Source organism: Tachysurus fulvidraco, chromosome 2, assembly GCF_022655615.1.
Source record: "Tachysurus fulvidraco isolate hzauxx_2018 chromosome 2, HZAU_PFXX_2.0, whole genome shotgun sequence".
Taxonomy (NCBI): Eukaryota; Metazoa; Chordata; class Actinopteri; order Siluriformes; family Bagridae; genus Tachysurus; species Tachysurus fulvidraco.
The window spans coordinates 33,296,287-33,310,383 of NC_062519.1; the positions used below are offsets into that span (position 1 = coordinate 33,296,287).

General features: G+C 39.4%; 1 protein-coding gene across 1 annotated transcript; it reads left to right on the top strand.

Moving 5' to 3' along the window:
* Nucleotides 1-10,189: 10,189 nt before the first annotated feature.
* LOC113652460 (hydroxylysine kinase-like) lies at nucleotides 10,190-13,845 on the top strand. The gene is made up of 4 exons (XM_027161541.2): nucleotides 10,190-11,112; nucleotides 11,932-12,078; nucleotides 12,321-12,501; nucleotides 12,692-13,845. Exons 1-4 carry the CDS (start codon nucleotides 10,774-10,776, stop codon nucleotides 13,126-13,128), a joined length of 1,104 nt encoding a protein of 367 aa, XP_027017342.2. The 5' UTR covers nucleotides 10,190-10,773; the 3' UTR covers nucleotides 13,129-13,845.
* Nucleotides 13,846-14,097: the final 252 nt, after the last annotated feature.

Sequence of the window (14,097 nt, forward strand, 5' to 3'; positions counted from 1 at the left end):
ACCCGCGGATGTGCGTACATGAACCAGCCTCAAATCCCGCCTTGTAAACGCCCATTTTTAACCACAAATTGTCAATGCAAATCACTGCGCGGGCACGAGAGTGAACCTCGTTATAATGAGTTTCCTCTGCGCTCTGCGTGTTTAAAAATAGGTTGAGGAGCCAGCATCTCAGGGGTAGCCACTGTCGCCTGCAGGTTATAATTATATTAAAAGCAACACTGTTATAATTATATTAAAAACAAAACTTTTTTTATTATTGTTAAACTCACCAAGAAGCCAGCCATCACGTACTGCCTGCATTTAATCTGTTCCCTACACTGTTATGTGTCAAGATAAAGGAATCATGTGTTGACCCAGGCCAGCATGCCACAATGTTTGTGAGGGTCATGTTGGAGTCACATATGATTTACACATTAATAGAATGCACATGCTTTCTGTTAACATAAGCAAATTACGGTGCCCTTATAGCAACATGAGCGCAGTCAATTGCGCCGATTACATTTGGGAAACCAGACATTGCTGCAAATTGCATTTTAATTTCGGCCTGTTCTCGCACAGTGTATGGGAACCTGATGTATCGACTACCCATATTCAGTATACCATTCAAAACGACAGATACTGTATTATGGCACTCGGACGGCTGTGATATACCAGACATATAGGGTGAGATGATAGATTCCAATAGAATTATTACATATACAAAAAGGTCTTAGACACAAAGTTGAGGATTACTTATAGTTTTTTATATATAAATAATTTACCTGTCTGCCAATTCCCGCTGGAAACAGCCGGTTGCCAAGAACCCCAGAGTGGTGAGGACTTGTATTTGGACTGGGCTGGTTTCAGCGTGTTGCCCTCTCTAATACTGGACCCAATTCAACACATAGATCTAAGAGCACAGCTCTAGGGAATCTAAATCAGCTTATTAGCCAGTCATCATAATGGGCCAGGAAATCATCATGGTCTCTGAAAACTCGTTCTCTCCTTATTCTGCCATTGGCGTAATCCTCCAACAGTGCCAGCAGTGCCATCATGAAGCATTACATACCCGGGTCACCGGAGGATTTATATGTTTCTAGCAATTAGACTGATCGTTAACACCTTGACAAAATTATAATTATTATATACATCTAATAATAATCTAGAATTTTTATTCTGTTAATTCTTATTTCTTTTATTATTCGTTAATTCCTTTATCATTAATTATGTTTACCTTCTGCTCTGTGTTTATGTTCTGTAAAGCTGCTTTGAGACAATGTCTATTGTAAAAAGCGCTATACAAATAAACTTGAATTGAATTGAATTGAATTGAATTGAATTGAATTGAATTGACAAAATCACAGAATTAATTTGTGGGCGAAAATTTAAGACGTAAATGTTATAGTGAGCACATGCTTCTTCATGACGGTTTTGTAATGAACACCGTAATAGTTAGGACCGATGATGAGTAGCGATTGTGCTTCATGACTGTATTTGCAGACTTTGACATTTTATGATATATGTACATTAAGGAAAATGTTTCGTTTTTACACTGTGCTCTGCAGTTCTCTAATACATGGGTATTTCCTGCTATTTTGTTTTACATGTAGTCACGCCATCTCCTCCTGCGCTCCCGTTGTGGACAATGTGACTGTAAGGCAGCGCTAGGTATTTATTAATCCGCTTGCAAAGCACATTCTTATTCTCTTGCATACTTATTATTATTATTATTATTATTATTATTATTATTATTATTATTATTATTATTATTATTATTATTATTATTAATGTGCTTGCTAAAGCACATTCTTATTCTCTTGCATACTTATTATTATTATTATTATTATTATTATTATTATTATTATTATTAATGTGCTTGCAAAGCACATTCTTATTCTCTTGCATACTTATTATTATTATTAATGTGCTTGCAAAGCACATTCTTATTCTCTTGCATACTTATTATAATTCTTCTTCTTCTTCTTCTTCTTCTTCTTCTTCTTCTCCTTCTTCTTCTTCTTCTTCTTCTTCTTCTTCCGGACACTTTTTCGGCGCGTAACTTGACCCGCAGCTTTTGTCCTAGACCCATAAATGAGGTGTCAAATCGACCGGCTCATTGAGGAGAGCTGTGCTATCTATTTTGTAAGCGATCAGAATTCCAGAATTCCCAGTATGGAAGTTCAAAGGGGTGTTTTTTCCCCATAGACTTGAATGGGGAATCTCTCTGTAGATGTGCTAACATCCAAAAGAGGGCAGCAGACACCAGTGAATCTGTCAGATCACACAACGTTGGAAGTACAGAACTAGGACGGAAGTACATTTTTCGGTCAGAAACGCATTTTGGATTAAAGCGTTTTGGATTAAAAGGCTTACATATTCCAGTTCCTTAGACTCTTGGGGATTTTTTACAAGCATTTGTTTTGGAAAATATTACCCCAGTGGTAACGAAAGGTAAGCGCCGCCAATTTCCGGTGACTATCAACTTGGATTAAATTAGTATGATGGCTATAAATAATATTATGCTTTGTGTGTGGGATTAATAAAATCCCGAGAGTCTAAGCTTTCAAACAATATAACATTTAACCGTGTATTTAATGCTTAAAACGAGTTGGTGGCGTGCCTTGGACAGCACGGCGGTCACATATGTTGTTGTTTCTCGGCGGTCACATATGTTGTTGTTTCTGCCATTTGTATAACTTTTTGTTGTTTTCAACTATCAGTGTAGTTTTTATAATTTTTTATTTCACTTTAAACTAATGTCCTTTTAAGAACAGCAATGGCTCTCTTAAGAGCCACCCATTAATTAAAATTAAGCGCATTTTTTTCTTTGTCTCCTCACATTACATAATTATTTTTTAAACATATGACACGTATATCACAAAGAATGATAAAAATGACTTTAATATAATAAAGCTTGGGTATTGTTAGTGGATAGCGAATCCGTTTAGCATGCAGAGATTCAGGGGTTCGAATCCACCCTTGGACAGTTTTTTTTTTCTCTAAAACTTTATAATAAAGGTTCATTAGTTGACATTAGTTACCACATTACTTAACATGAACTAATAATGAACTGCACTTCTACAGCATTTATTCATTTTGTTCATGTTAATTTCAACATTTACTAATACATTATTAACACCGTGTTAACATTACTTAATATACTGTGAACTAACATGAACAAAGAATAAACTTTATTTTAACAAAGATTACTAAATACAATAATTTATTGCTCATGGTTAGTAAATGTTAGTTAATACATTACATTTGAACTAATGATCCTTATTGTAATGTGATTATATTTTTTCCCAGTAAAATCACTGATTGATGCTTTAGTTCAAGATCTTCATGGCGCTTGTTTCAGGAAAAGATAAGTGGATTTTCAGGTGTGCTCTTTTGTTGCAGGTGAGAAACTAGTCTGCAAATATAACCATAGTAACAGTGCAGCCATACCCTAGCAACCATGTAGTGCACCTTACGAACCATATTATTATTATTATTATTATTATTATTATTATTATTATTATTTTATTTTATTTTTAATACATTTTGAATTGCGTTTGGATTTTAAAGATGTATTTAGCCTAAAACAATCGGCACAAATAACACTGTTGGATTTAATCTTCATGATAATGTGGATATAACGTATGAAATGGAGTGAAAATTAAATGTCATTAATTCTTATAATCGTTCTTCTCACATGAATTTTCTACAATCTAACTTCAGTTCACGACCTCACCATCTGTGTCGCCAATTACCTTTGTCTCCAGAATGTGCGTACGCACGTCTCAAAGTTTGCTTATAGGTGCGCACATTTTCCCGTCAAGTTTTTTTTTATAGATCACAACCTTTGCGCGAAAACTGCCGTACACACGTTTCCTTATTTATGAAGGCTGTGAATCATATTATGCTTTGTGTGTGGGCTTAAAAAAATATTGAGAGTATAAACTTTACTAGATAAATAGGTTTTTTCGTGTTTTTAGAGGATTTGATGCTTTAAAGATGAAATGAAGCTTGTTTCTGGGTCATCCCCTAGTGGTCACTTTGACCCGTAACAAGTTAAAATTGCTTTGTTATTTGTGTTTAGTTTATTTATTTTTATAAGTAATGGTTGTTCAGCCAACGAATCGTTTTTTAGAGTGATACAACTCTTTAAGTATTGCCATAAATTAGATCTAATGAACTAAACAGTAACTTCATATCTGACAACACATACATGTGTTGTCAGATCTAATGAACTAAACAGTAACTTCATATCTGACAACACATACATGTGTTAATTTTCTCAGCAATAATGCAAGACTCTGGACTTCACTATGGTTTTGACTGGCTGATCATATAATAATACCTCCCTCATCATTTCTACTTTCTGCTTCTATTTCCCTGCTTTTCACAAAAAAATCTGATGTCCATCAGATGTGATCTACAGGAGCCAGTAACAATCGAGTCAGAATACGATTGATATTTAAAAAATTACTAGTTTCGTCATGTTATAGCATGACTGCGTGCTATAAAAGGGATACACTAACGCTCACGGATATAGATTTCTACGTGCTCGCACCAGTTTGTCTTTTCCGTTAATGTACGACGGCAATGCGTTTACAGGCATGACTTACGTTTCTTATATATAATTACTGGCAAATAAAGTAAAACTTGATCTGTGGGTGTAAAACTTAAACTTGAGGAACAACTCCGGACACTTGGCACATGCCCCAGCAAAGGAGTCTAATGATGCCTGTCGTTCGGCAGGCTTATTAAAATGAATGAAATTCACAATTCTGGCCATTTACTTTTGAAACGTTAAGTCCTCACTTGTAAAAAAAAAACAGACACTGTAAGAAGAATTGAACAGAGACAGATGAAAACCACATTCGTTTTGACGGCTCTCCGCTTGTAGCATTGAAGAGTTTTAAACTGGCGCTATGATTGGTCGAATTATTATTTTCCCAGGTTGCTGCCCAATGCGGTTACACTCATAGGCGCATTGCCTGGTGCGCAAATGCACAGACAGTTGAACTCAAAGGCATCAATGTTTTTTTACAATGCGTATTTTGAAGTGACAAATCGTAGCAGCGTACTTTGATGTCTAAATGCATATCCGGTACACAAAATGTGTAAAGGTTGGCAGATCTGCATCTGGTATGTGTGTGCATGTGTGTGTAATGGAGAGTTCTCATTTCACTTGAGGCCCCTAACTCAGATTAACTGGAGTTTGATTAGACATTGCAATAATTACACAGAATTAATCAGAGGCACTGGCGTGTGTGAGGATTTTAATTAACACAGCATTTTGTGTGACTGCGTGTGTGTATATATGTGTGTGTTCCAATTTCAGACATATACAGGAATAGAGGGAGACAGAGAAAGCAGTGTGTGATTAATGATCACTCTGTTAAATGTGAATTTTACAACTTGTGAGTTTACATGGTCTAATTTCTGTAATTCATTCATTTTCTACCGCTTATCCAAACTATTCTCGGGTCACGGGGAGCCTGTGCCTATCTCAGGCAGGATACACCCTGGACGGGGTGCCAACCCATCACAGGGCACACACACCCTCTCATTCACTCACGCAATCACACACTACGGACAATTTTCCAGAGATGCCAATCAACCTACCATGCATGTCTTTGGACCGGGGGAGGAAACCGGAGTACCCGGAGGAAACCCCCGTAACATGGGGAGAACATGCAAACTCCACACACACAAGGCGGAGGTGCAAATCGAACCCCCAACCCTGGAGGTGTTGTCACAACCAGGGAAGGAAGGAGATGGACCCGTACACAGGATAGCTTCAAATGAATGGGGTTTAATAAATAATATAGACAAAGACAGTAAATGACGAGAACTAAAGCAATACAAATGACGATACTTAACGATGACTAGGGTAACTAAACGTAACTACAAGTAACCAATGATTCCACGCTGCCATTGGCAACGCGGCTCACATTTATAGAAAAGACAATGATGACACAATTAGGTTCAGGTGTGGAGACAGGGAGGAGCGGACACATGACGAGGAACAATAACAAACACACATGGCCGAAAGTCTGGTCTGATCCCTGACAGTACCCCCCCCTTGAGGCGCAGCTCCCGAAGCGCCAACTACTGACAAGGTCCAGGAGGTGATAGATCGGGGGAGCAAGGACCACGGCGGGGTAGATGGGGGGAGCAAGGACCACGGCGAAGGCAGATGAGGGGAGCAAGGACCATGGCGAAGGCAGGTGAGGGGAGCAAGGACCACGGCGAGGCCTGTGGGGGGAGTAAGGCACACGGCGAAGTAGGCGAGGGGAGCCAAGGCGCACGTCGATGCAGGTGGGGGAGCAGGGCACACGGCGGCACAGCCAGAGAGGGCCGAGCGACATCCACAGCTGAGCTTAAGGGCCGAGGCAACGTCTGAGCTGAAGGGCCGAGCGAAGTCCACAGTCGAGCTGAAGGGCCGAGTGACGTCCACCGCCGAGCTGAAGGGCCGAGCACATCCCCGACGCACCGCGGCCAAACCCTCGCCCTGACGAACTGAGGAAAAGGGAGGGAAGGCAGGAAAAATCTTTCACCACGGTCCTGCAACACCCCCCGCGGATGAAGTGAGGCGACGTCCCCCTCGGCGGAACCGGAAATGGAGCAGCGTCCCTCACCAGAGCAAAGTGCAGGGCGATGCCACAGGGCACCGGAAAAAAAAAAGGTCCAGAAAGATTAAAATAGGTCCAGAAAGATTAAAATAGGTCCAGAAAGATTAAAATCCACGACGATTAATATAGATCCAGGAAGACCGACGGAACAGTCCGGGGGAGACGACGATTAAAATAGATCCAGGAAGACTGACGGAACAGTCCGGGGGAGACCACAATTAAAATAAATCCAGGAAGACTGACGGAACAGTCAGGGGGAGACCACGATCAGGAAGACTGACGGAACAGTCCAGGGAGAGTCGACGATTAAAATGGATCTAGGTAGACTGACGGAACGGTCCGGGGGAAGACGACGATTCGAATAGTAGTGATGGCCGGTTCCTGAACGAATTGTTCTTTTGAACCGGTTCTTTTTAGTGAACTGGATGAACCGGTTCACCAAATCGGACTGATTCGTTCAAGTTACTAAGGTTACTCACTTTCGGTCATGCCTGACAGCCCCTCCGACTCTAAACAAACTAATATCCTAGTGTATATGTAACTCCTGTACACTGAACTGAGATATATGCTGAGAGAACTGTGAGCTCGAGCTGTTGATACTGCACATGCTTGAATAACTGGACTGATACAGCGAATCATCAGTACACTGAAATGAGAACTGTTTCTTTAGGACACGTCCGACATACTGAGAACCGATGAGCTGTTGTTACGTATGCGTAAATCACTGAACCAGCAGCAAATGGTTTATGATTTAATGTCTTATCAACGTATGAGTTTTTAACTCAGTTGCATTATTTTTTGAAACAACTGATGGAGAGAACATTTCAATATTATGCTTTTTTTGTGTAAGTTGATTAGTTTAGTAACTTTATATCTTTAAGACACGTTAAACACCCACGTTTGCACATCAATGCCTGTACCGAGTGTTTTAGTTGCACAACTTAAATGTAAGAAACGTATTCAACTAAAGTTATGATTACAAAGAACTTTTCAAATGTGTTAAATTGATTGTATTAATATCTGCCGTCATAACGTCATTGTGAGTTACGTCAATACGTCAGGACGTAAAAGAACTGGTGAACTGGAATATTGAACTGGTTCATTAAAACGAAATGTCCAGAAGAACCAGTTCGCGGAAAAGAATCGAGCTTCCCATCAGTATCTAATATGTGGGAAAACGACGAAGAAAAAAAAAAAAGCCGGTCCGAGCTGGAAGCTATCCTGCTTGGTCCGAGTTGTCGGCGGAATAATTCTGTTACAACCAGGGAAGGAAGGAGATGGACCCGTACACAGGATAGCTTCAAATGAATGGGGTTTAATAAATAATATAGACAAAGACAGTAAATGACGAGAACTAAAGCAATACAAATGACGATACTTAACGATGACTAGGGTAACTAAACGTAACTACAAGTAACCAATGATTCCACGCTGCCATTGGCAACGCGGCTCACATTTATACAAAAGACAATGATGACACAATTAGGATCAGGTGTGGAGACAGGGAGGAGCAGACACATGACGAGGAACAATAACAAACACACATGGCCGAAAGTCCGGGCTAATCCCTGACATTTGTGAGGCAAACGCAAGGGCGTCGATTTGGGTAGGGACGGTAGGGACATGTCCCTACCAATATCCAGGGAGCACATGTCCCTAACAATAATTCGACCAAGCCTATATATATTTATACATAACCACTGATGTCCGTCTGTGTCTTGTACTTTTTTACTTATTTCATTTATCCAGGAATCATTAAATAAGATGAAAATATTTTATACGGCGTTCTGTAAAAAAATAGCGCAACTAGTGGAACACAAACGGTTAACAGATTTACCCCCTGCAATGAATCCCGCCTCTGTAACTCAACTCTCTAAAAGGATTGGCCTTTGCCTTTTTTTGAGTTCTGCCTCTCTAACCCACGTCGCTGTTTGATTGGCTTTGTCTTTCTCGCTAATGTGTTGAGGTCGGCTGCAGCTATATTCCGTTGTATGAAGCAATATGCAACGTGATTAAGCAGGCTATCGGTATGTGAGTAAGAAAGTATTCTTATAACAACAGTTTTATGCACAAAATACAGGGAATGTTGCCCCCACCAATGTCAAATAAATTATGTCTCCACCAATGTCAAATAAATTATGTCCCCACCAATGTCAAATAAATTATGTCCCCACCAATGTCAAATAAATTATGTCCCCACCAATGTCAAATAAATTATGTCCCCACCAATGTCAAAATCAAACTTTCGCCATTGGGCAAACGTGCTAACCACTAAGCCACCAGGCCCCCCTGATTTTTGTAGTAAATTAATAAATTCATTCCTTCATTCATTCATTCGTTTATTCATTCATTCACTCTTTCAGTTTATGAAAAAGCTTAGAGAAAGAATGCCTTAAAAATATTGAAATAAATAACTATTAGTACTATTAATATATAAAGAGTAAAGGTGAATAGAAAATAAAATATGAGTATGACAGAGAGAGAGGCTCTGTGCTCCTTAGTTCAGCCTTTTGTGAGTGTGTGTGTGTGTGTGTGTGTGTGTGTGTGTGTGTGTGTGTGTGTGTGTGTGTGTGTGTGTGTGTGTGTGTGTGTGTGTGTGTGTATGTGTATGTGTGTGTGTGTGTGTGTGTGTGTGTGTGTGTGTGTGTGTGTGTGTGTGTGTGTGTGTGTGTGTGATGTGACATGCAGCCAAGTATGGTGACCCATACTCAGAATTTGAGCAGTTGGGGGGGTTGGTGCCTTGCTCAAGGGCACCTCAGTCGTGGCCGGCCCGAGACTCGAACCCACAACCATTAGGCCGTGTGTGTGTGTGTGTGTGTGTGTGTGTGTGTGTGAGAGAGAGAGAGAGAGAGAGAGAGAGAGAGAGAGAGAGAGAGAGAGAGAGAGAGAGAGAGAGAGAGAGAGAGAGAGAGAGAGAGAGGTGTTCTTTAACAGACAGTGGGATTTATTTCTCCTCAGTGAAGTTACGTCTTGCTGAATTAATGATCAGGTTTTAACTCCATTGTAAGGTAAGGAAATATTTGTCTTTATTTTATTCACACACATTTTATGTCTCAGCATAAACATGAATCAGTCTTACTAATCAACTAAATAATTATTTAATCTTTTTGAGTCTTTGATGTAGAATTCTGAAGTTTGTTTGGAATACGGGGGTTGAATAATTGTGTCAATGAAGAATTCACAAAAGAAACATTTACTACTGTATTACAAAACTAATTGATGTCATTTTAGTTGCATATGGTTCTTTAAGAAGTCCTTGTAGGATTTCATTCTGAATACAATTACAAATGTACACTAAATTCCCTAAAACCATTTACAGCATTGGGGGTTGAATAATTTTGAACAGAACTGTAATACTGATGAAAGGAATTACAGATGTTAAAATCTGACACTTTCTCTTTGATACCTGAACTTGATCAAATGAAGGATTAAATTAAATTGCTGTTCCTTGTGAGTGTATTTGCATTCAATGTGAGTGTTGCTGTGTGTGTGTGTGTGTGTGTGTGTGTGTGTGTGTGTGTGTGTGTGTGTGTGTGTGTATACACGCAAACACTCACACACACACACACACACACACACACACACACACACACACACACACACAGCATTAAATGTTTAGATGATTAGTGCATCTGTCAGGTTGTGCAGTAGATGTGCGATTTGACCTTAGAAACACCTGGAGTTTTACCAGTAAATCTTTTGACTCTATAACGGTATAACTAGTGGGCAGGTTTGTTGCTTTGTGCCTCTTTGCAGGTAAAACATTTTAAAAAATTTAGCTTTAACAATACAGTTATGATTTCCAACTGTTTCACCTTATTTGAAGTGGGATTTAAAGATTACACCAAAATAAACAGAAGTGATTATATAACTTCATTGCAGACCATTCAGATGCACCCACATGTGCACACACACCCACACACACACACACATTCGGATATATGACATTTGTAATATAAATGAGGAAGTGTATCTGTGCCTCCCAGACAACAGTACATGAGCGCATGATTATCTCCTTATTGCCTTACTCGGACAACGTGTGATAATTGTGAGACTGTTTGAAAGTAACATTTAATGTTTATTGACATGTTAATGCAAGAACATTTCTCAGCTGTGTAAAAACCGGTATTCACTGGTATTTATTTGATCTAAATCACCTGTGGGTCTGATGCAAATGTTCTCTCATGTAATTCCTCTTACAGCAATGTCAATAAAGAAAGCATCCAAACCGAACCTGAGAGACTCCCAGGTGACAGAATTAACTGCACGTCTTTTTGGGCTAACTGTATCTACCATACATCCTCTGCCCAGTTACGATGATCAGAACTTCCATGTGGTGTGTGTGGATGCTGGTGACTTTGTGTTGAAGGTCATGAACTCTACAGATAGTGAGAACATGAAACTACTTGAGGTGCAGACACACAGCATGAACTTCTTGCAGCAGAATGGACTTCCTGCACAGAAGGCTCTTTGCACTGTTACAGGGAAAATGATGAGTCTGGAAGAGACAAAATCTTCTTCTGAACTCTTTATTCTGTGCTTTCCTTTAGTTTCCTTATATGGTCAGAGCTTCCAGGTGTCAATCCCTCAAACAAACCATTCTAATGTCTGAAATTGCACAGGGAATAGGGAACATTCAAGCCAACATTCAAGCCAACAAGTAAATGAACTCTGTTCAGCCTGTTCAACTCTGTTCAGATACAGTGTTTGTCTTAACGGCACAAAATGTGCACAAATCGATCACAAACAAACTAAGCCGGTTTTGAGCGAATTGGACGATGTGGGGTGGAAAGTGACGTCACACTGTCAAAAAAAATAATGGTTAATATCTCAAACACCAAACGATCGTTATTGCGGCACAAATCAGCACAAACGAATGACATAGTTTTGGTGATTATTTCTTTTTATGGGGTTCCAACTTCACGGAGGTGTTCAGCTTAGTGTTTTGATTGGTGGGTGTGTCTTTTTACCTCATTGTGATATCAGGTAATAAACACTTTTTCTTAAAACCTAACCCTATACCCTACATCCTAAACCTTAACCCTCATACCCTAAGCACTAGGCTTGCATGCTATGCATGATCTCACAGACTCCTATGATTGTTCATTTTATTTAACGGGGACAGAGAGAGAGTGAGAGAGTTCTCCCCCCACACAGAGAGATCATGGTCAGTTTTTGCACTCTTGGATGCCCCACCAAAGATTGCTTTGGCATTGTCAGTATTTGCAGTTGTAATATTTTTCTTGTTATACACAGAGGAAGAGTAAAGGAACACGTTGTTCTAGTGATGATGTAATGGTTTGATGTGATTTGCCCTGATTGATCCATAGATTGTGGATATGGCCTTCAGAAATATCTGGTGCGTTTGCTGACATACCTGCCTGGAACTCCAATTGCCAAAATCACCAGTACGCCACAGCTACTATATGAAACGGGAAAAATGGGTGCCATGCTGGACATGATTTTACTGTCGGTAAGATGTCTGCTTCAATAACTTGGTTTATTTTTATTTTTACAATGAAATTTATTAATATAAGCAGTTATTATAGAATGGAAGAAAATACATCTGAGTAAAAACAGAAAGAACAGATAAGTGGCCCAAAAAATCAAAAAATAAAAAGGAAAAATACAAACGTATCAAGTGTGATTATGGAATATTTGTATCTTCAAGTACAGTACAAAAACTGCTATGCCTTATTTCTTTTCATAATAAAGATGGAGCATGAGAACCTCGGTGCTCTTCAGAGGGAGAACTTCATCTGGAGTTTGTCCTGTTTTCCTCTGATAGATGATTATCTCCATGTGATGGATGGAGATCCAATGCAGCTAATCATTAGAGGAGTTATTGATCAGTACCGAAACCAAGTGGTACCGAAACTCCCCTCCTTCCGCAAGTGTGAGTCAGGAGCTGGGGTACATCAGCATTAGGATGTAGGGGTAACTTACACTGGGGTTATAACCTCTATTTAGCCTGTTTTATAACTGAAAAATAGCTGTAATACATTCTGAACTTCATTTATAATGCATTCTGAAATATTCAAACATGATCCTAATGAGGAATGGTATAATGAAATGTTGTGTTGCAGGTATAAATCATGGAGATTTGAATGATCACAACATCCTTGTGAAGCAGGACGGTCCATCGTGCTACAGGATCAGCGGCATTCTGGACTTTGGTCATATGAGCAGCGGTTATTTTGTTTTTGACCTGGCGATCACAATAATGTACATGATGATCGAGAGCCGGAATCCGCTGGAGGTTGTGGGTCCAGTCATCGCTGGGTTTGAGAGCATTTTTCCTCTGAACTCTGATGAAAGAGATGCTTTGTATACTCTGGTGCTGAGTCGGTTTTCTCAGTCGCTGGTTTATGCACGTTCTGCGGTTCTCCAGCAACCAGAAAACGAAGACTATCTGATGATCACAGCAAAAAATGGACATAGACTCCTCCAGCTTCTGTGGGAAAAAGGGAAAGAGGAAGTGGAGAAAGTATGGTTTAAAGGTGCTGCTAATATCTCAAATTAAATGCTAATTCTTACCCCAATCCCTAAAAAGCTAAACAATCACTTCTAAGCACAGCATTAATTAACTGCAAATGCTAACATTACACTAATGCTAAACCTCATTTACTGCTAGCCATAAAATATAATGCTAACCATGACCATTTACACTAATATTAATAATTTTATAGATTCTTGCTTAATTTTGCAAGACAGATTTAATTAACATTGATAAAGATGAATCCAGGGCTGTCAAGTGTCACGCATTGAGAGTGACAGACACGCATTTGGGTCTATTGTCATGCTCTCCTGCCACACATCGTATTTCTCACGCAGAAAAAACTTTTTGACTATTTATCATATATTTAATAAGCTGCAGTGCCCAAAATGTATCAGTCCGCACCGCTGTCTCTATGGAACCGGACATTAATCAAGCACATCTCAGTTCTTAGTTGAGCCTGACACTTATCAGCCAATCAAATAAAAGAGGCTACACAATAGCCAATCAGAAAACAGCACTATCTGGGTAAGATTTAACACAACAACAAATAAAAAAAAAAAACATGCATTAGAGAGGGTATTTTCGATGGTCGGTTTGAACAAAACCTCAACACAAAACAGCTGTCTCTGGACGTTACATTGTCCTCAAACATGACCCTAAAAATGTCTGGGCTTGAGCCGAACTGTTTTAAATGGGAGCAACATTACAAATGATAAAGGAGTCCAAAAAGGCAACAAACACTTACAATAAACAACATCAGTCATAATCTCTCTCTCTCTCTCTCACACACACACACACACAAATTAATACATTCAAATTAAACAAATACTTTGTATTTGTTGGGGTTGGAGATGTCATACTTGCCTGTCTTCAAAACTTGAGAGCCCTGATGAATCTTACAGTTGACATTTTGGCCATGATTCTGTCAGTGTCTGTCAGTGAATTGGTAGTGAGAGGCCAATGCTAGATGCTAACTTGTTACCCTGGGATGAA

Coding starts and splice junctions, on each gene's coding strand:
- LOC113652460 (XM_027161541.2), top strand. CDS start 10,774: ATGCAAATGTTCTCTCATGTAATTCCTCTTACAGCAATGTCAATAAAG. Junction 12,079..12,320: donor TGGACATGATTTTACTGTCG/GTAAGATGTCTG, acceptor TTCATAATAAAG/ATGGAGCATGAGAACCTCGG. Junction 12,502..12,691: donor ACTCCCCTCCTTCCGCAAGT/GTGAGTCAGGAG, acceptor GTTGTGTTGCAG/GTATAAATCATGGAGATTTG.